This window comes from Suncus etruscus, chromosome 18, assembly GCF_024139225.1.
Source record: "Suncus etruscus isolate mSunEtr1 chromosome 18, mSunEtr1.pri.cur, whole genome shotgun sequence".
NCBI classification, from domain to species: domain Eukaryota; kingdom Metazoa; phylum Chordata; class Mammalia; order Eulipotyphla; family Soricidae; genus Suncus; species Suncus etruscus.
Genome location: NC_064865.1, coordinates 1,020,576 through 1,042,049, shown reverse-complemented (window position 1 = coordinate 1,042,049; position 21,474 = coordinate 1,020,576). Strand labels below are relative to the sequence as shown.

The following is a 21,474-nucleotide window of genomic DNA, read 5'->3' as shown; positions in this document are numbered from 1 at the left end:
GTGTTTAGAAAGCTCACCCCTTGAAGCACACTTGATTGGGTCCCTTAACCTAACTACTGGCCTAATTAATTAGATGAGGTAATTGTATCTCTGGGTACTCGTGTGGCCACTTAGGTTTTTTTTTCCTGGTAAGTATGCATCACCCTGGTGGAGCAGTTCTTTTTGTTTGTTTGTTTGTTTGTTTTTGGGTCAGAATCTATTCTAAATATGACTGGGTTTAAGTTCTATCTTTCATGCTCAAATTAACCATTCCCTTGAGAGCTTTGTACCTGTTTCCAGCTCATTACTCTAAATACACTGTAGCCACACTATTTCATTGAAGCCGATGGTCATTTTAGTGTTCTTCCATGCCTAACTTTAAATTGCATGTTGCCATTAAAACTCTGAATAGAGATCAGGCTAGAAACTGAAATTGACCATGTTAGTAATTGCAATGATGAAAACCATCTTTCTCTTACAAAAATGATTTATCAAATTGGGAAGGGAGCTGGGAGATCAAGTTCAGTGGTAGAGTACTTGCCTTGCATATGTGAAGTCCTAGTTTGAAACTCAGCACATAGAGGGGAAAAAATGGAAATTGTAGATGTTAGCTTTCTTTGTAGGGAGATTTGGGGAGTGGCCATATCCAGTGGTGCATGGGCGCGACTCCCAATGTTACCTTGGGAATCTTGCTGTGCCAGGAATCAAGCCAAGGACCTCATAAATTACATTATGAGTTGACCACTGAGCCACATCTCCAGCCCTGTTCACTAAATTCTTGCCATTCTCAGAATCAAGCCAACAGAAATAAAACTTTACCTTACTGTCATTGGTTTCATCAGTAAACATTTTCGCTTAAAACAAAAAGTTTGGATTTAGGGCCAGACAGGTAGCATGGAGGTTGGGTGTTTGCATTGCATGCAGAAGAACAGTGGTTCGAATCCCGGCATCCCATTTGGTCCCCCGAGCCTGCCAGGAGCGATTTCTAAGCGTAGAGGCCGGAGTATCCCCTGAGCGCAGCTGGGTGTGACCCAAAAAAAAAAAAAAAAAAAAAGCTTAAACTAAACCTTCTAATACAAGGAACCTAAGACAGGAGAATGATCCTTTAAAAAAATAAGGAGAGACGGAGAGATAGCACAGCGGTAAGGCATTTGCCTTGCATGTAGAAGGATGGTGGTTCGAATCCCGGCATCCCATATGGTTCCCCAAGGCCTGAGGCGATTTCTGAGAATAGAGCCAGGAGTAACGCCTGAGCGCTACCGGGTATGACCCAAAAACAAAAGTAAGGAGGGAGGACAACCCTGGTGGTGGAAATGGCCCTGATTCATTGTTACTATGTACCTTATATATTACTGTGAAAGATCTGTTATTCATTCACCTTTGGTCACAATAAAAATTACTAAAAAAATAATAATAAAAAAGAAGGGCCAGAGCGATAGTACAGTAAGCAGGGTGTTTGCCTTGTACACGACCAACTCAGATATTCAGTTCAATCTCTGGCAATCCCATATGGTCCCCAAGGCAGCCAGGAGTGATCCCTGAGCACATCTGGATGTGGCCCCAAAATGATGCCCTGCCTGCTGTAATAATGCTCTGGCCCCCCACACTGAAAATTTTCTAACAAATTGAACAACTCCCAGACAGGTAGACTTAAAGAACATCATGTCTATAAAGAATGAGTTGCTGGGCCTGGAGAGAGAGCACAGCGGCGTTTGCCTTGCAAGCAGCCCATCCAGGACCAAAGGTGGTTGGTTCGAATCCCGGTGTCCCATAGGGTCCCCCGTGCCTGCCAGGAGCTATTTCTGAGCAGACAGCCAGGAGGAACCCCTGAGCAACGCCAGGTGTGGCCCAAAAACCAAAAAAGAAAAGAAAAAAGAATGAGTTGCTGGCATTTTAGTAGTAGTAGTCAGATGAAGATCTGAGGTTTCTGGTCACCATTTGGGAAGCGATGACTCCCTAAACCTGAGGTGCAGGTATGGAATCATTCCTCATGCTAACACTGAGAAAAATAGAAGCCTGTATACCTATAATCCCACTATGCTTTTATACAAGATTTTTATAGTCCAGAGGTATTTATTTTTGTTTTATTCCAGTAATAGACTTCAGGGTCTTTCATGTTAAGCCAGCCACTGGCCTGAATTCATAAAATCTTAAACTCCTTCTAAGAGAAGGGACTTAATACAAGAGAATGGTGCTTTTTAAAAATAGTAAGAAATCTTGTCTGGGCTGGAGTGATAGCACAGCAGTAGGGCATTTGCCTTGAACGCAGCCTTGAACCCAGGATGGACCTCGGTTGGATCCCTGGCGTCCCATAAGGTCCCCCGAGCCAGGAGCCATTTCTGAGCGCATAGCCAGCAGTAACCCAGGAGTGTCACCCGGTATGGCCCTGAAAGAAAACAAAACTAACAAAAAAAATCTGGTCTGTTGTTTAGATGTCTGCTGGCTGGTTCACAAAGGACAATTTTGTCCAGTCTACTTTTAGTGGAGAGATTGCTTGAAACCCTGTCTGTCAGCTGTGATCGGTAGGCCACTGTGATGCATGTATACTGACTGACCGTCCTCTACCTTTACCGTCCATGTCCTTGAACCTCTGTAGGTGACTTGGCACCACGGAAAAGCCATTTTATAAAAATGCATGGTAGAGTCAATCAACAAGAAAACATAAAAGATCAAGGGGAACTTGTCTCCGTCTCCACCTGTTTCTAAACCTACACGAGTCCTTCCCATAGCACTTGACCCTGTCCCCTAGACCAGCGGCACTTGCAGTGAATCTTAGTGTCAGAAAACATGTACGTCCTGCGTAAGCAGCGGCTTCCTCAGCGTCCCTTTGGTGCCCCCCTGTCCGGGCTTGCTGACCCCTTGGCATCCATCAGCGCTTAACAAATCCCGAAGTGATAGCAACGGTGCCTGCAAGACCCACCCGTGGGGACAAGGAAACACTATGCAGCAGCAGATGGCCTCGTCCCAGCAGTGCTTAGAATCGGAAATTCTTGGAGAGAGAGCTTTGTCCGCCCTGTCAGCGGCATCCATGTACAAAGCTACAGTTTGTGCCGATCGTTCTTCTCTTTAGCGGGAAGCCAACCGTCTCTATCGCAGTCCACCTTCGGGGCTTGTTGTGGTCTCTCTCGAGAGTGAGACGCCACGTTCTCGTGATGTTTGTAAATCTCGACTTTCGACGCCTTGTTTTTGTAAGCTGTTCTCATTAAAAGAGAAAACAGAGAAACGGCCGCCTCTGTGTGCGGTGTTTATTTGAAGCATCATTAAATACCATCCACGAGATTCGGGGGAGGATCAAAGCATCTGGGGCGCCGTCAGAAGCCCAAGGCGGCGGGCAGCGAGGAGACGCGAGGAGAGCGGCCTCTGGGGGCGGAGGGGACGGGGAGGGGACGGGGAGCGGCGCCTCGGGTCGCAGAGCCTGCGGAGAGACGACGGGCCGGCTCGGCTGGACGGGGGGACGGACCGCCGCCGAGCGGGGCGCCCCTGCCGGCCCCCGGCCCCTCGCCTCCCGGGCGGGCGCGCGCTCAGCTAGCTCACCTCCGTCACAGGCCGGGCTGGGGCGCCATGAGGTCGATGTCGCTCAGGTTCCGGGCCAGCCAGACGCCCGCGGCGAACAGCCCCAGGTTGACGAGCAGGTTCCTGGCGGGGGCGGCGGCGGGGGGACGGGGACGGGGAGAGGGAGGCGAAGGGTCGGGGAGGGACGGGGAGGGTCAGCCCAGGCCCAGCCCCGAGCGCCCCCGGGCTCGGCCGAGCCCCCAGGCCTCCCAGTGCCCGAGCCCCGCGCCCGCCGCCCCCGGCGCCCACCTGCGGAAGTCGCTCCTGTCGGTGGCGAAGCGGTAGACGCCCCGCAGCCAGTCGCACACGCTGTCCGGCATCTCCGCCGCCTCGCCGGCCGCGCCGCCCATCGCGCCCGCGCCGCCCGCAGCCATGCCGCTCGCTCGCTCTCCGCGCCGCTCTCGGGCCGCGGGGCGGGACTTCCGGCGCGTCTGCGCGAGGGGGCGGGGCTTCCGGCGGCCCGTCACTTCCGGCGGCTTCGCGGCCGCCCCGCCCGACAGCCGCGGCCCCCGGCCCGGGAGAGCCGCTCCTCCCTCCTCTCGCCCGCACCCAGGCAGCAGCCGGACGGAGGGGTGGCTCTCTAGGAAGGAAGGAAGGAAGGAGGAAGGAAGAAGGAGGAAGGAAGGAAGGAAGGAAGAAGGAGGGAGGAAGGAAGGAAGGAAGGAAGGAAGGAAGGAAGGAAGGAAGGAAGGAAAAGGAATAAAGGAAGGAAGGAAGAAGGAGGAAGGAAGGAAGGAAGGAAGAAGGAGGAAGGAAGGAAGGAAGGAAGGAAGGAAGGAAGGAAGGAAGGAAGGAAGGAGGAAGGAAGGGAGGAAGGAAGGAAGGAAGAAGGAGAAGAAGAAGGAAGAAGGAAGAAAGGAAGGAGAAGGAAGGAAGGAAGGAAAGGAAGAAGGAGGAAGGAAGGAAGGAAGAAGAGGAAGGAAGGAAGGAAGGAAGGAAGGAAGGAGGGGAAGGAAGAAGGGAGGGAGGAAGGAAGGAAGGAAGGAAGGAAGGAAGGGAGGGAGGGAGGAAGGAAGGAAGGGAGGGAACAAGGGCTGGCCCACCCATCCGCTCGTTCCTTCGTCCATCCAGCGGCCACGCCCGACGTCCACTTCGTGCCACGCGGGAAGCACGCCTGCAGCTCGTCGCGCCGACGACCCAGCCAGGGTCGCCCCCAGCTAGCCGGTGGCGCGGCCCAAGTGGCACCGCAGTCACCCTGGACTCCCCGGACGGTCCCGCGTCCTCCCTCAGGGTGACGGACACTCGGGGCATACCGGGCCATCCGAGACGGATGTCCGTTCAGGCCAGGCAAAGCATGACGGGTGCCAGCAGCGCTGCTCTCCGCGCTCCCCGGGCCTCAGCCGGTGCCTGCACTGGGTGTGGGCCATAAGCCGGGCGTGCTGGGCTTCCTGATGGCATCCTCCTCCTGGCTGCCCCCTCACTGACCTGATCGTTCCTCCGGGCCCAGGCAAGCCGCTGACAAGTCCCAAACTCATGCGCTTGTCTCCAGTCTGTTAAACTTGCCCCCCCCCCCCCAACCCTCTCCACCCGCAGAGGCCCAGAGCTAGGCTCTTCTGCAGCTTCAAGGAGAGGGACTCGGGGAGCCATACCTTCTCACAAGTGTGTTCCTCAGGCCACCCCTGGCCCAGGGCCTCCTGTCTCCATGGGAGACAGCAGAAGAGCTGGAGAGCGGGCAGTAGCGCTCCTGCAGAACCAGGCCCGGCCTTGCCGTGACGGGAGCACGCACCCCTGCAGGCCGGGATGTGGGGGGTGCACAGAGAAGGCTCTGCTGCTGGGCCCAAGGGAGCTGGAAGAATGCAAGTGCGGGATGGTATAAAAAGGGGCCTGAGGGACAAGCTGCGAATTGGCCATCTCAGCCTCGCTTCTTGGGCACTGATGGCCCAGAGCCCGTGGTCCCTCGGCACTGAACTCTGCCACCACAGCTCGTTACTGCTCCCCCAGGGCTCTCCCCCTGACCCCGTACGCTCCTGTGTGCCCACCTAGGGGAGTAGAAGGATGATGTCAGGGACTGGGGGAACTCAGGGCCTCAGCCATGCTGGCATTTGCTCTCCAGCTGAGCCCGTACGCTCCTGTGTGCCCACCTAGGGGAGTAGAAGGATGATGTCAGGGACTGGGGGAACTCAGGGCCTCAGCCATGCTGGCATTTGCTCTCCAGCTGAGCCCGGCCCCAGCCCCCCAACTAAATTGTAAGTCATTTTAAATTGGTGCCCATCTGGCCTCAATAAACACATGACAATCCTCCGCTCTGCACTTGTACATTCCATGACCGGGTTCCACACTAGCTCATGTCCATCCTCTCATCTGCTTTTCTGCCATGTGGTGGTTGCCACAGCGTAGCAGGGGGCACTCAGGCCAGGCGTGGGTCCTCCCTTGCAGTTCTCTCCCTTGGGCAAGTGGCCTGAGGAGAGGACAGGAGAAAGGAGAACGGGTGCAGGGTGGAGGGAGCTGCTGCAGGAGTTTCTAGAGTTCAGGCCAGTTGAGGGCGCAGTTAGTCTGCATACTGGGGAACCCCAAACTCAGCATTTCAGTGTCCTGAGAAGACAGATTATAGAGTAACTTTCTCCTGGCCCTCCCTACCCCCTTACTGCCACCTCTACTACCACTGAAACTGCTTCCAAACACCCCATCCATTGGGTTCCTCTGGAGTAAAGACAGGGAATGCCGAAAGGTGGTTCTGGGGTGAAGCACAAGCTCTAAATCATGAATCGATCCCAGTACTGTGCCCCAATGCCTCCCCAAAAAGGGTAGTTGATCTGCTCTTGAATTTGTAGGTATTTTTGAGGGTTTTTTTTTGGTTGTTGTTGTTTGTTTGTGTTTGTTTTGGGGTCACACCTGGTGCTCAGGAGTTACTCCTGGCTCTGTCCTCAGAAATCACTCCTGGCAGGCACAGGGGACCATATGGGATGACAGGATTTCAACCACCATCCATCCTGGATCAGCAGCAAGCAAGGCTTGTGCTCTCTCTCAGGCACCCTATTATTATTATTATTATTATTATTATTAGTTTTATTTTGAGGGCTAGGTAGTAGTGCTCCTACAGAACCAGGCCTGGCCTTGCTATGACAGGGAGCACTACCTGGGATGACAGTGGTACACAGAGAATACTCTGCTTCTGGGCCCAAGGAAGCTAGAAGAGCTCAAGGAGGGGATAAAGGGACTTGGGGGACACCTGATTGTGCTCACGGGTTTTCTTGGCTCACGGTTACTCCTGGCAGTTCCTCAAGGACCATATGTGGTATCTGGGATTTAGGTCAGCAGGATGCAAAGCTAGTGCCTTAAACCCTGTACTGTCTCTCTGACCCACATTTGTTGGTTGGTTGAGGGAGACTGGGAAATCCCCACACCTCCAAAGAGCTTCTCTTCTTTGGGGGAAGGGTTTGGCCACACTTTGTGGTATTCACAGAATACTCCTGGCTTTGCATTCAGGATTTAATCCTGACAAGCTCAGGGCACCATATGGAATGTCGGGAGTTGAACATGGGTCTGCCATGTGCTAGGCAAGTGCCTTACCTGCTATACCATTGCTCCGGGCCCCTGACTTTCCATATTATGCTTACAATCACCCATCTTCATTCATTAGGTCTGACCCTTGGGTTCTGCTCTGGCAACACTGCCCACAAGAATAAGCTTAAAGTTAACCTCAGGACCTTCCAGAGCAACAGAGATGAGAAGGGCCACAGGAAGTGGGGTGCAAAGGCTAATGCCCCCATCAGTGGACAGAGCACAGAGGGTGGATGGTCTGTGAGAAGGGCTGGGCTCCTCCTACCTCACTCAGCACAAGTGTTTTCAGAGTCCTCCTCTGGCAGGTGGCCTGGGTCACTGAGTTAGTTAAGGGACCTGGCTCCCCCAGGGCAAGGCTGCCACTTCCATGATGCCAGCTTAGGTTCAGCACTGATATCAGTGGCAAAGGCTGCCCAGAGCACAGTGAGGAACCCCGCCACCCATGCTCAATGCTCTGCAGCCTTCTCTCATTCACTCCTCCCACTAACCAGACGTAGGGATCACACCTAGCAGTTCTGAAGCCAGAACTCCAAACTCTGGGGAGTCCCAAGATTGGGGTAAAGAAAAGAAAAGCCCCCTAAGGGTGAAGAGGAGATTTTGTCTCTCTGCTGCAACATCTCCCTCTATCCTTCCCTGGGCATCCTGCACCCCAGAGAAACTGGCTTCCCCACACGGTTCACCAGCCTCTCTGCAGGTGGAGCCCAAGTGAAAGAAAGGTCAAGCGCCGGGAAGTTCTCCTCAGCTTCCACTGCCTTTTCCACAAGCCTCTTCTCCCCAGCTCTGTGAGCGAATACAGTCCCACACCCTGAGATTTCCCACCTGCTTTTTCTCTTTGCTCCCGGGGCCTCTCAGGAGGACATGGGGAAAACCATGTCATGAGGACATGGGGAAAAGCTCCTATCTTTTCCTTTTTTTGTGTTTTTTTTTTGTTTTTTTTTTGGGGGGGGGGTGTCACACCCAGCAGCGCCCAGGGGTTATTCCTGGCTCTATGCTCAGAAATCGCTCCTGGCAGGCTCGGGGGACCATATGGGATGCTGGGATTTTTTTTTCTCTCCGAGCCCTCTTTTTCATTTTTCTTTCCTTTTTCTTTTTCTTTTTCTTTTTTTTTTTTTCTTTTTGGTTTTTGGCCCACACCCGGCAGAGTTCAGGGGTTACTCCTGGCTGTCTGCTCAGAAATAGCTCCTGGCAGGCACAGGGGACCATATGGGACTCCGAGATTCGAACCAATCATCTTAGGTCCTGGATTGGCTGCTTGCAAGGCAAACGCTGCTGTGCTATCTCTCCGGCCCCTCTTTTTCAGCCTTCCTCTGTGCAAGCCCCGGGTGGGCCACTTAGGGGTATTCTGTGTACTGAAGTTGGAAGAGGTGCACAGTTGTTCAGAGCCAGATGTCCACCAGACAGAAATCTGGGGCCGGCAGACATAGAGCTGAGAAAGAAGAAATGAGAACAAACTTTTTGTTTAGTTTTGTTTTGTTTTTGGGCCACACGCGGTGGCTATGCGCTCAGAAATCGCTCCTGGCTTGGGGGACCATATGGGACTCCAGGGGATCTAACTGCGGTCCGTCCTAGGCTGCTGCTTGCAAGGCAGACTACCTCTAGCGCCACCACTCCGACCCCGAAAACAAACTTTTTTGTTGATTCTGGGCCAGGGATAGTGCTAAAATTTTTCATGATAGACTCCATCCCCAGAACAGTCTTCCAAAATCATTTTATTTGTCCCATTTCACAGCTGAAACAATACAGGCAATTAAGTCCCCTGGTGTCACTTCAGAAGGCCAAAGAAAGTTTTCAGGGATCTGGGTGAGATTTAGCAGCTGCTGGGCATGAGGTGTTTGCACATCACCAAATTCCTGGCCAAGATTAGGCTCAGGGGACAAGAGGGTAACAACTACTCTGCTTCCTGGCCCTGAGCCCCTTCAGCATCCCTCAGTTCCCAGCTCCACACCCATCTCATCTCCTTCCTTCCTCTGTTGTCACCAGGACCAATTTCCTGTGAAAAGCTGGGGAGGAGTTAGAGGGGCTGGCTGCCCCTGCCAGAGGTGCTAGGGAAGTGGGGGGGGGTCCCCAGAAAAAAAAAGAGGAATTGCGTCCTCAGCAGGTCAGTTCCAGTGTAGGAGAACTGATCCTACGCAGAACACCCAGGGAATGAGTCGGACCCTTCCACAGCTGCGACTCAAGTCCACCTATGTACCTTCCAGAACCCGCAGTTTAGGGACAGGGCAAACCCCTCCCTCTCCCACCCCAGCAGGTGCTCCAGGCCCTTACCACTGTGACATCACTCCGGCCCCTGCATTTTATTTTATTTTATTTCATTTTATTTTATTTTATTTTATTTTATTTTATTCTATTCTATTTCATTTTATTTTATTTCATTTTATTTTATTTTATTTATTATTTTTGGGTTTGGGGTCACACCCGGTGACGCTCAAGGGTTCCTCCCGGCCTATGCTCAGAAATCGCTCCTGGCAGCCTCAAGGGGGGGACCCTATGGGAAGCCGGGACTGAACCACCGGCCTTCCGCATGCTGTCTTTCTCTCTCTCTCTCTCTCTCTCTCTCTCTCTCTCTCTCTCTCTCTCTCTCTCTCTCTCTCTCTCTCTCTCTCTCTCTCTCTCTCTCTCTCTCTCTCTCTCTCTCTCTCTCTCTCTCTCTCTCTCTCTCTCCCTCCCTCCTCCCTCCTCCCTCTCCCCCTCCCTCCCTCCCTCCCTCCCTCCCTCCCCGCGGCCTCCCCCCCCCCCGCGGAGCTTTATAAAGTCGGGGTGTGGCCTCCAGCAAGCCACGCCTCCTGTGAGCCACGCCCACCAGCGCCGGGCCCGCCCCCGGCGGCTCGCCCCGCCGCTCCGCGACTGGCCGGGAGGGGAGCGGGAGCGCCCTCTGGCGTCTGCGCATGCTCGCTGAGCCGCCGGCCGCCGAGCGAGCGAGCGAGCGAGCGAGCGGCGAGTCCTCCAAAGGGACCTTCTAGGCTGCGCGCCCGCCCGTCGCCCCGACGCCCGGCGGGCCTCGTTGGTCGGCGCGGCCGTGACCTCCGACCTCCGACCTCCGACCTCGCGGCCGGCCTGGCCTGGCCGGGCGGGGAGGCGGCGGCGGCGGCGGGACCCGAGTCGGGGCCATGTGAGTCGGGGTGCGGCGGGGCGGGGACCAGGCCGAGGCCGCACCGAGCCGCACCGCACCGCGCCGCGCCGCAGCCCGTCTCGGCCGCCCTCGCGCCGCCCCGGGGCCGGGAGGACGGGGAGCCGGGCAGCCCCGCGCCCGATTCCAGCAGCCCACCCCCGCGCATGTCCTGGGCTCCCCAGACCCCCCCCCGTCTCTCTGCAGCCCCCAGATGCGCCCTCCGCTGCCGCGCCTCGGCGGTCCTGCACCCCAACATCTGCCTCCCCCCCACTTCCAGGACGCCCACCCCTGGGCCCCTCATTCCTCCTGCGGCCCCCAGAGGCTCCCCCAGCCCCTCCCTGGCAACCCTGCTCCCCGAATCTGCCATTCAGTCCCCCCCCAGGCCACCCACCCCCTCAGGTCCCCCCATTCCCTCTGCAGCTCCCCAGATGTTCCCTCCCTGCCCCTCTCTGGCAGTCGTGCACCCCCAAATCTGCCTCTGGCCCTCAAGCCACCCCAGCACACCCACCCCCTCGCACGTCCGTCCTGGGCCCCTCAGATCCCCCCTCATTCCCTCTGCGACCTCTCACCCCCCTGACATGGCTCTGCTCCCCCTCCTCCCCACCCGTCCTCCTCCCTGCGCAGTGCTCCCATCCAAGGACTTGCCCACGCCTGGTTCCCCCCAAGTATGTCCACGTTTTTTTGAGTCCCCAGGGTCCCTTCTCCATCCGGAGTCCAGGCCAAAGTCCTCCCTTCCTCTGATCTGGCCCACTGGGACACCCCCTTCACACACACACACACACACTCATTGGGCTGGGGACACCCCCCACGTACACACACACACACACACACACACACACACACACGCTGGGGACACCCCCCACGTACACACACACACACACACACACACACACACACACACACACGCTGGAAGGATCTGTGTCCTGTTAGCAGTGACTGGAAAAGGTGTTGCCCCTTCCCCCCAGGTTGTACCCCTAGATTCAAGCCCCCCAGAGCTCACGCCCCTTCTTTTCCCAGCTCAGCCACGGGTCATCTTCCTTACAGAGAATAAGTAGATCTAGAAGGCAAAGGGGTCCACGCTGCCCAGCATCCCTCTGGCACTCAAGCGAGATGCTATTCTAGCACAGGAGATGACTTGCCAGTCTGGTCAGTCTGGGACTCGGAATCCCTGAGATTTCTCGGCTAATCTGTAGCACTGAGTTCCAACTGTATGGAGAGGCCTCTCCAAGTTGGCGAACAGACCTCTCGTCGGGCTTCCAAATGTGAGATTAAAGGAGCATGCCTCGGAGAAGAAGAAAAGGTCGTTTTCCTTTCGTGATGTTTTTCTTAACAACTTGACTCCAGGGTGAAGGCTTCCTGGTTTATAGATGTTACCCTTAGAAACCAAAACGTTAGTGTGGATTTTGGAGTTGGTACTCACCCAATACTTAGCAGTAACCAAACGAATGAGAACGTTGTTGGTTCCTGACTCTAAAGCCCTGGTCTTTTTTATCGTGTCTCTTTGAGAACGCTTATTCCAGGTCCTATGCCAAGGTGAGGTTGAGACAGGATTCAGATGGAAGATGGAGGTAACGAGTTTGTAAGCTGCCAACTTAAAAATCGCTGGTGCGAGGGGATGACCCCTGTTGAATCCCGAAGGCTTGGGATCAGCCGAACCCTTGCGCCTCATCACTCTCCTCCTTAGGGTCTGGTGGTTTATGCATGTGGATCTGGGCCAGACGTTCCGGTGGGGGGCCGGACGGCAGGTGGACTTCGTGAGTGAAAGGGTTACCTACCAGTGGAAACTGCCCACTGACCTGTGGTCTCTGTCTCCTGCACTAGGTGAACCCCAGGCGTACCCCAGAGAGATCTCGCTGACTTCTCTGCAGCCAGCTGGCCATGATGTGGCACCAAGAACGGGGAGAATAAAGTGGGGTCTTTCCCCATGCCCCTCCCCTGGTCAGCTCCCCGATGGCCTGGGTGAGGTGAGCACTGTGTGACCCGTTCTCCATACTGTTCCCCAGCCCAGACTCTGGGTGGTTCGAGGCCTCATGAAACCAAGAGGAATTTGATTGTTTGGGGCTTAGGCGCCATGCTCAGTGGTGCCCATGGCTCACTGCTGGCTCTGCTCTCTCTGCTCAGGGATTTCTCCTGCTGGGCCTGCCTTACTCACTGTTATCTCTCCTGCCTACCCTACAGAAGGAGTCCTGCATGCAGAACTCACATTGCAACTCACTTTTCACCATAATAGTAACCTCTCAGCTCCATCTGGGTGCAATCCCAATACCTGCCTGTCCTAGACACAGGCCTGACTCTCGGATTGCCAGGAAGTGCCAGAGTGCAAAACCTTGTGGGCACATCCCTGTGAAGCATCTCGAGCCTAGGGCCAGGCTGTCCTGCCTCTGAGGCATGCACCTTACTACTGAGCCGTGTCATTGGCCTGAGTATTTTTATTTGGGGGATGGGCAGGAGAAGTGGGGATCAGCTCTCAAGGGGTGCTTGAGAAGGCCAAGGGATCGTCTCACTGACTCTTGGCAAAGTTGACTAGTAGTATAATGCAAGGGCAGAGGATGCAGTGCTCCTCGGGCCTGCACTGTTGGGGATTACCTGGGCCATCCCAGTGGGGTCTAGGGATACTGTGCGAAGCCAGGGACCGAGCAGGCTACATGTGAGGATGTGCCTTACCCTCTGTATATCTCTCCAGCCCTTGGTCTTTGTATTTTTAGTGTGATTGTACCTACTCGAGGTTATAAAAATTGCACTCTACAGGTAGAGAGGACCATAGCTCAAAACACAGAATACATGCTTTACGTAGAGATGTCCAGGTCAGTTCCTCAATGCCACGTAGTCTCCGACACCCCAGCACTTCTATTAAGCAACCCTCAAGCCCAGAGCCAGAAGTAGCTACTGATACCACAGTGTTGCCCCGAAGTCATCCTCCGCCAAACAAAAAAATCTTCTCTGAAGAGTTTATTCTTCTTTATTGTTTGGTTTTGAATTTTTTTCAGTTTTGTTTTGTTTTGGGGGAGGTATACCCAGCTGCGCTCAGGGGTTACTGTTGGCTCGGCATTCAGGAATCACTCCTGGTATGAGATGCCAGGCATTGAACCTGGGTCGACCATGTGCAAGGCAAGTGCCCTACCCACTATGCTATCACTCTGGCCCTGAAGAATTTATTCTTTATTTGTTTTGTTTTGTTTTGGGGTCACACCTGGAAATGCTCGGGTTACTTCTGGCTCTATGCTCAGAAATCTCTCCTGGCAGGCTCGGGGGACCATATGGGATGCCGCTATTTGAGCATGCAAGGCAAACACCTTACCTCTATGCTATCTCTCCAGCCCCGAAGAGTTTTTTTTTTTTTTTTTTTTTTTTTTGGTTTTGGGGCCACACCCGGCGTTGCTCAGGGGTGACTCCTGGCTGTCTGCTCAGAAATAGCTCCTGGCAGGCACGGGGGACCCTATGGGACACCGGGATTCGAACCAACCACCTTTGGTCCTGGATCGGCTGCTTGCAAAGCAAACGCCGCTATGCTATCTGTCCGGGCCCCGAAGAGTTTATTCTTATGAATATATCTTTTTTGCTTTTGAGGGGGCATGCTTGGGCACAAATGGCACATCAGGGGGTGCTCCCAGTTCTGCATGGTGGTCACTTTAAGCAGTACTTAGGACTATGTGTGGTATCAGGAACAAAATCAGTGTCAAGTGCATGCAAGACACAGTGGGTCTGGAGTGATAGCACAGCGGTAGGACTTTTGCTTTGCACATGGCTGACCCCAGGACGGTTCTTGGCATTCCATATAGTCCCCCGAGCCTGCCAGGAGCAATTCCTGAGCACAGAGCCAGGAATAACCCCTGTGTACCACCAAGTGTGGCCCAAAAACAACAAAACAAAACAAAACAAAATTCAATTAAGTTTATTTAAGGGGGCCCGAGCAATAGTACACTAAGTAGGGCATTTGCCTTGCATTTTTCCGACCTGGGTTCAAGCCCCGGCATCCATTTGGTCCTCTGAGCTTGCCAGGAGTAATTCCTAAGCACAGAGACAAGAGTAACCAGAGGTGGCCAAAAAACAAAAACAAGAAAATTTATTTAAAAAAAAAAGTACCGGGGCCGGGTAGGTGGCGCTGGAGGTAAGGTGTCTGCCTTGCAAGCGCTAGCCAAGGAAGGACCTCGGTTCGATCCCCCGGCGTCCCATATGGTCCACCCAAGCCAGGGGCGATTTCTGAGCACATAGCCAGGAGTAACCCCTGAGCGTCAAACGGGTGTGGCCCAAAAACCAAAAAAAAAAAAAAAAAGTACCTTGGGGCCCGAGATCGAATCCGGCTTCCCATATGGTCCCCCGTGCCTGCCAGGAGCGATTTCTGAGCATGGAGCCAGGAGTTTCCCCTGAGCACTGCTGGGAGAGGGGAATACTTGGTAGAGCTCAGGGATTACTCCTGTCTCTCTTCTCAGGGGTCACTCCTGGTGTTGCCTGGGAGACCCGGGGTGCTGGGGACTGAGCTCAGGTCAGCTACATGCAAAGCAAGTGGTCATTATGCTACTTTCAGCTGTGAATGTTTCTGCTATTCCTCATTTGGATTTGTTTGGTGGGGTGGTTGGTTTTTGGGCCATACTCAGCAGTGCTTAGAGGTTGCTCCTGGTTCTGCACTCAGAAATTGCCCCTGGCAGCCTGGGAGACCATATGGGATGTCTGGAATTGGAACACAGGTCTGTCCTGGGTCAGCTGCATGCAAGGCAGATGCCCTACCGCTGTTCTATCACTCCTGCCCCAGCCACTCCTTATTTGAAGAGAACATCTAAAGATCGCTCTGAGGTAGGGGTGGGGAACTGGTGCGTGTAAATGAGAGCTGGGACCATGGAATAGGGAAGGGGACCGGGGAGTGAAAGGAGAGAAAAGGAAGCTCGGGGAACGATAGTAGTGGCAGAGATTGAACTCCAGTCAGCTGCGTGCAAGGCAAGCGCCCTACAACTGCTGCACTGTCTCTCCAGCCCGCTCCTCCCATTTCTGCCTAGGGTGGGCCGGCTGCTCTGACACCATGGGGAGCTGCTGCAGCTGCCTGAACAGAGACAGCGTCCCTGACAACCACCCCACCAAGTTCAAGGTACCTCCTGCACCCCACCCCTCAGCCCCCTGCATGGCCTCTAGGCTGTGGGGGTGGTATGGTGGGCAGGATGAGGACTGTTTCTCCCCAACGCCCTGAGCTTAGACCCAGGCCTCTGCCAGGTGTATGCCAGCCAGGATGAGAGGAGCCCCCCATGGCAGCACTGTCATGCTTTTCCAGTAGTCAGCAGCCTTGCTCTTTGCGATTTTGCTTGCATCTGTGTGCTTGTGAGCTGGCAGCGGAGCTCAGTTCTGCTTGTGGGAGGCACAGCATATTCTTCGTGATGGCTTGGGAAGCCCAGACCAGTCCTGTGACCCATGTAGCCACTGTAGGGGCAGCTCCATCAGCCCGAGGCCAGGGCTAATGGTGTGGGAGGAAGTCAAGGGGGTGAACTTGATCGGTCTTGGGCCAGCCCCTCCCAGGATCTCTGAATTTGGGCTGAACTGGAACCCTCTCCCTTTCCTTGAGAGTTTAGTTGAAGCTCATCTGACTTTCAGCCTTCAACCCTCTGAGCTCTCAGGGCCGCCGACCTCTTCTCCCACTCTTGGCCCAAATGACGGAAGTGAGGCCCAAGAACTACCTTGGGCAGTCTCCGGGGAGGACACCACATCCCTCTCCTCCAAAGCCTGCTCTGGCCTTGGGCCCTCACCCTGGGTCCCGGCACACTAGCCAGCTCCCCTCACTGCCCCTCCTGCCCCCCAGGTGACCAACGTGGACGACGAGGGCGTGGAGCTGGGTTCGGGCGTGATGGAGCTGACGCAGTGCGAGCTGGTGCTGCGCCTACAGCGGCGCGAGGCCGTGCGCTGGCCCTACCTCTGCCTGCGGCGCTACGGCTACGACTCCAACCTCTTCTCCTTTGAGAGCGGCCGCCGCTGCCAGACGGGCCAGGGTGAGTCCTCGCAGCCCAGCACTGAGCGTCTCCAGGGAAGTTGTGACCAGCGGGTGACAAGGGGAAGGTTCTGCCTGGGAAGCACATGGCACGTCGCAGACATGCATGGTGGGTCCAAGCCTGGGCCTTTCTCTCCTGCTGGTTGAACTTGCTACAGACGTGTTAGCGTCCCTAAGCAAAACCTTAGTGGGTTAATTCTCACTAGGAATAAGCGGAAACACAAAGCAGACGAATATGAAATATGAAATAATGAAATAAATGAGACCACACAAAATGCATTGTATGGGGACCCACGTCCAAGGGACGAGAGACAAATTTACTTTTCAGCTGATGACATTTATAAGCACAAACTCTGGTATGCAAGGTGTTCTCAGGGAGAACAAAGAGCAGGAGAGCAGTACAATGGGGAAACAGGCCTAGAATCTACCTATTAAAAGACCGTTCTTCAGGTGAGGAAAAGTCCTGTTGGGTGTTAGTAGAGAAAATGTTTTTAGGGTAAGGAGAAAAACAGGTTTTTCAAGAAACCAGGAGGAGAGAGAGAAAAATATTTGTGATGTTTATTTGGTCGCTGGAAAATAGATTTTAGGGGGGACGGAAATAATTGTTTACCATCATAGAGCTAGACTCAGAAAAACAAGCTGCTGGCGCCAGGTTATACTAGCTAGCCAGCAGGGAACTTTTGGGGGGTTTTTGGTACTGACATTTCTTTGTAGGAAAGCTGAGGCTGGATTTCTGTAGTGTCCAAATAAAGAGAAAATGTAATGTTACAGCCATGTTGGAATTACCGCCAGTAATCCACGCAAAGGGTCAAATGATTGACTTCTGAGTGGGCCTTTTGGCAAATAATTCTTTGGGAGGAAGGCACTGCACCAGGAAAGGAAAAAGCCACGTCTGGTGCGTGCCCTCTTTAAGTGGGGGTAACATGAACTGAGATGGGAGTCCTTCTCTGGCTGCCCCACCCCAATGATTGCTCACTTTTTTTTTTTGTTTGGGGGCTACACCCGTTGACCCTCAGGGGTTACTCTTGGCTATGCGCTCAGAAATCCCTCCTGGCTTGGAAGACCACATGGGACGCTGGGAGATCGAACCTTGGTCCATCCTAGGTCAGCGTGTGCAAGGCGAACACCCTACTGCTTGCACCACTGCTCTGGCCCCTCCACACTTGATACCTCAGAGGGGCCATTCAGAGTTCCTACAGGGGCCGATGAGGTGGCGCTAGAGGTAAGGTGTCTGCCTTGCAAGCGCTAGCCAAGGAAGGACCTCATATGGTTCCCCCAAGCCAGGGGCGAGTTCTGAGCGTTTCGCCAGGAGTGACCCCTGAGCAGCAAACGGGTGTGGCCCCCAATAAACAAAAACAAAACAAAACAAAAAAAACAGAGTTCCTACAAAGGGTCCTTTCTCCCAGTTTTGACTTGCTGTTCTTGGAGTTATGTGGGGGGGGGGGCAGTGGGGGGACCCAAAGTCCCAGGTGAACCCAGTGCCCTACGGATATCTTAGGTCGCCTGAGCCATGGTCCTCGGTCCGGTCCTGCTCTCAGCACTGTCCTAGGACTGTTAGGGCCCTACACTGCAGCCCCAGGCGGGGGGAGGCAAGACCTGGGCTAGGGCTGCAGGGATAAACCTTTTGCCCACAAAGAACTTAGAGACACAGAGGCACAGAACTGAGGGAGATGCTTTGACCAGAGCTCATGTTTATTATGGTGGTGGGGGACACATGACTCTGTTCAGAAATTACCCCTGCCAGGCTCGGGGAACCATGTGGGATACTGGGGATTGAACCTGGGTTGGCTGTGTGCAAACCAAATGCCCTGCCAGCTGTGCTATTACTCTAGCCTGAGCTATATTTTCTAGGGAACAAAAGGTTGGGCAGAGCCTTTATTTCAGGGGAAGGAGGGCATACCCAGCAGTATTCAGGGCTTACTCCTAGCTCTGCACTCAGGAATTACACCAAATGGGCTTGGAGGTACCACATAGAATGCCGGGGAATGCACCTGGGTTGGCATGTGAAAGGCAACCACCCACCCAACTATAGATAAAGTTCCTGCCTTTATATTTTCTTTTTCTTTTTAAGAAGATGGGAGTTGGGGCCAGAGAGATAGCCTGGAGGTAAGGTGTTTGCCTCTCGTGCAAAAGGATGTTGGTTCAAATCCCAGCATCCCATAGGATCCCCTGAGCCTGCCAGGAGCGATTTCTGAGCATAGAGCCAGGAGAAGCCCCTGAGCTGCCGGATGTGACCCAAAACCAAAACCAAAAATAAAAAAGATGAGAATTTGGGTTGCGTGCTAGGACCGTATGGGGTGCTGAGATCAACTCTCTACTTGCCATCATATCTCTCCACTTTTTTTTCCATTTTTTTTTTTGGTTTTGGGTCACATCTAGGAATTCTAAGAATTACCCTGCACTCAGGAATCACCCCTGGTGGTCATATTGGATGCCAAGGATCAAACCCATGTTGAACACATGCAAGGCAAGGACTTTCCTTGTGGCACTGTTGCTCCAGTCCCTCAACATCATACTTTTTCATTGAGTTTTACTTCTCTTCCCTCAGCCCTGTGCACACACGTGCTTCTCCATTTCACATCCCACAGCACAGGGCAGCCAACATGGAAGGTATTGGGAGCATACGGGGGCGCACTTGCAGGGGGCCCTATTCCTCCAGGGCTATTACCTGGCCTCTGTGACTCGCCACCTCACCCCTTTCACCTTCCTTCTTGCCCCAGGAATATTCGCCTTCAAGTGCTCTCGGGCCGAGGAGATCTTCAACCTCCTGCAGGACCTGATGCAATGCAACAGCATCAACGTCACGGAGGAGCCGGTCATCGTCACTCGCAGCAGCCACCCCGCTGAGCTGGAGCTGGCCAGGGGCCCCCCGCCTTCCAGTGGTAAGGAGATGCCAGCCAACCCCCCAGGCAGCCACCCCAGGGCACCAGATGAAGTGGGTACTTGGGGTAGTCACTGTGAGCAGCCGTCCGGGGCCTGGTCTAGGGCCTGAACCCTGGGTGGACTGGATCAGCTCTGGCCTCTGCAGATCAGGCCACTCAGGCCGGGCTGGGCATTCCCGCCTGGGCCTCCATGGCAATGGATGGGCGGGAGCAGCCGGGGAGACATGGCGTTTCCACGGCAACCGCAGTCTGGTGCTGTTTTGCGTCCCTCTCTGCAGGTCACACCCCTGCACCGCTCCTGTTGCCTCTGGCCTGGGCTCAGGAGCCAGACCGGATTCTAACGTGGTTTTCACAGTTTGGGGGGGTCCAGGGTGCGTGGGAATGGAACCTCGTTTCAAACGGGCTCAGGGCCCAGCTGCAGTGAGGCAAAGGGGAGGGGCTGGTGACAGGTGATGGTGGGCCTTGAAGCTCTGGAGGGAAAGGGCAGGGCTGGAAGAACAGAGAGGAGCAGAAGGGGGGCCTAACTGCCCGGGTTTCTCTGAGATTGCCCCTTCAGTGTGGGGGATCCCTGGTGCCTAGCCCCTCACCTCGGCTGTTCTCCCCTGTACCAGCTCTGGGCTACACCATCGCTAGCTTCTCCAATGGTTGCCCCGGAGAGGGTCCCCGCTTCTCAGCCCCCCGTCGCCCCTCCACCAGCAGCAGCCTCTGGCACCCCTCCCTGGGTGAAGAGCCCGCACACGCCCTCATCGCCCCAGAGGAGCAGGTGAGTTCTTGGGTGGGTCCGGGAAGGGGAGCAGAGGGCTGCCTCCCCCCTCCCAGCAGGCAGGGATCAGGGAGGGGACGAAGACGTTTATTTCAGGGGGCTCCCCTAGAATGCTTCCTCCCCTTCATGCCGGATTCATGCCCACCTGCCACTCCCCCTCTCCCCCAGTCCCACACCTACGTCAACACACCTGCCAGCGAGGACGACCCCCGCCGGAGCCTGCAGCCCCTGCCCGAGGGCCTCGTCCACGACCCGCAGGTCTTCCTGCAGCCGGGCCAGGTGAAATTCGTGCTGGGCCCGACCCCTGCACGACGCCACATGGTAAAGTGCCAGGGCCTGTGCCCCAGCCCGCAGGACCCCCACCACCACCACAACAACAACGAGGGCGCGTCCGAGTGCCCGGCCCAGCCCAAGTGCACCTACGAGAACGTGGGCAGCGGGCTGCGGCAGGGCGCCGGCTGGAGACTGAGCCCGGCCGGGAGCGAGCCGACCTGGGGCAGCCTGGCCCAGCGCCGGGCTGCGCTGCTACACTACGAGAACCTGCCCTCGCTGCCCCCCGTGTGGGAAGGCCAGGACGTGGCCATGGAGGACGGCGACACGCGGGACGGCCTCACGCCCTCCTCCAACGGCTTCCCCGAAGGTGATGAGGACGAGACGCCCCTGCAGAAGCCCACGGGCACCCGGGCTGCACCTCGCACCCACGCCGGCTTCCCCGTGCCCCTGAGCCGCCGCCGGGGCTCCCCACGCCTCTTCCACTTCGACTTCCGACGGCCACCTGGACCCGAGCCCCCCAGGCAGCTCAACTACATCCAGGTGGAGCTGAAGGGCTGGGGCCCAGACCGCCCCAAGGGGGCCCCGGACCCCACCGCACCCCAGGGCCCCATGCCCACCGCCCAGCCCACTCGCAGCTCAGACTCGTACGCCGTGATCGACCTCAAAAAGACCGTGGCCATGTCCAACTTGCAGAGAGCCCTGCCCCGAGACGACGGCACCGCCCGCAAAACCCGGCACAACAGCACCGACCTGCCTGTGTAGGGCGCCCCGAGCGAGCCCTGCGCCCCGACTCCGACTCCCTGCCTTCCCCATCCCACCACCACCCACCCGGGGCTCAGGGCTGCTTCGCTGAAGGGCATGGAGGGGGCCGCGAGGCTCCCCTGCGCTGGCTGGCCGGAGTTCCATTCCCCCCACCCCCCAAGTCACCACCACTGTGTCTCCTGGTCTCCAAGCTAGGGGTTGGGGGGAAGCGGGCGGCCAAACCGGAGAGGCCAAACTGTGAGGGGGTCCCCGTGCGCGCCTCGAGCACCCTCGGCCCTCCAATCCATCGGCCAGCTCCGTCGTCTGTGTGTTTGTTTTGGTTGAATTTGGAGACATTTTGTACCTGTTGATTTTATTTATCAGTTTATTTTTCTATTTATTGTTTTAAATGTAACTTAACATATTTATTATTAATATAATTATTTTTAAATTCTGGCTCGGCCGCAGAGTGAGATTCTTTTTGTTTGTTTGTTTGTTTTTTTTTTGTTTTTTTTTTTGGGCCACACCTGTTTGATGCTTAGGGGCTACTCCTGGCTAAGCGCTCAGAAATTGCCCCTGGCTTGGGGGGACCATATGGGACGCAGGGGGATGGAACCTCGGTCCATCCTACGCTAGCTAGCGCTTGCAAGGCAGACACCTTACCTCTAGCGCCACCTCGCCGGCCCCGAGTGTGAGATTCTTGAGC

At 55.3% G+C, this 21,474-nt stretch overlaps 2 protein-coding genes across 3 annotated transcripts; one reads left to right on the top strand and one right to left on the bottom strand.

The window, feature by feature from the left end:
* Positions 1-3,514: 3,514 nt before the first annotated feature.
* Positions 3,515-3,906, bottom strand: TOMM6 (translocase of outer mitochondrial membrane 6). Its single transcript, XM_049764937.1, has 2 exons — positions 3,781-3,906; positions 3,515-3,615 (listed from the first exon to the last, which is right to left on the bottom strand). The coding sequence occupies exons 1-2, from the start codon at positions 3,903-3,905 to the stop codon at positions 3,519-3,521; spliced, it is 222 nt and encodes a 73-aa protein (XP_049620894.1). The 5' UTR covers position 3,906; the 3' UTR covers positions 3,515-3,518.
* A 7,853-nt stretch (positions 3,907-11,759) lies between these two features.
* FRS3 (fibroblast growth factor receptor substrate 3) lies at positions 11,760-21,231 on the top strand. Of its 2 annotated transcripts, XM_049764918.1 has the most exons (6): positions 12,025-12,105; positions 15,133-15,221; positions 15,924-16,110; positions 18,830-18,991; positions 19,603-19,754; positions 19,923-21,231. In XM_049764918.1, exons 2-6 carry the CDS (start codon positions 15,156-15,158, stop codon positions 20,787-20,789), a joined length of 1,434 nt encoding a protein of 477 aa, XP_049620875.1. In that variant the 5' UTR covers positions 12,025-12,105; positions 15,133-15,155; the 3' UTR covers positions 20,790-21,231. The 2 variants fall into 2 exon arrangements, with proteins under 2 accessions (XP_049620874.1, XP_049620875.1); XM_049764917.1 differs by lacking the exon at positions 15,133-15,221 and having other exon boundaries at positions 11,760-12,105; positions 20,013-21,231.
* The last annotated feature ends 243 nt before the right edge of the window (positions 21,232-21,474 follow it).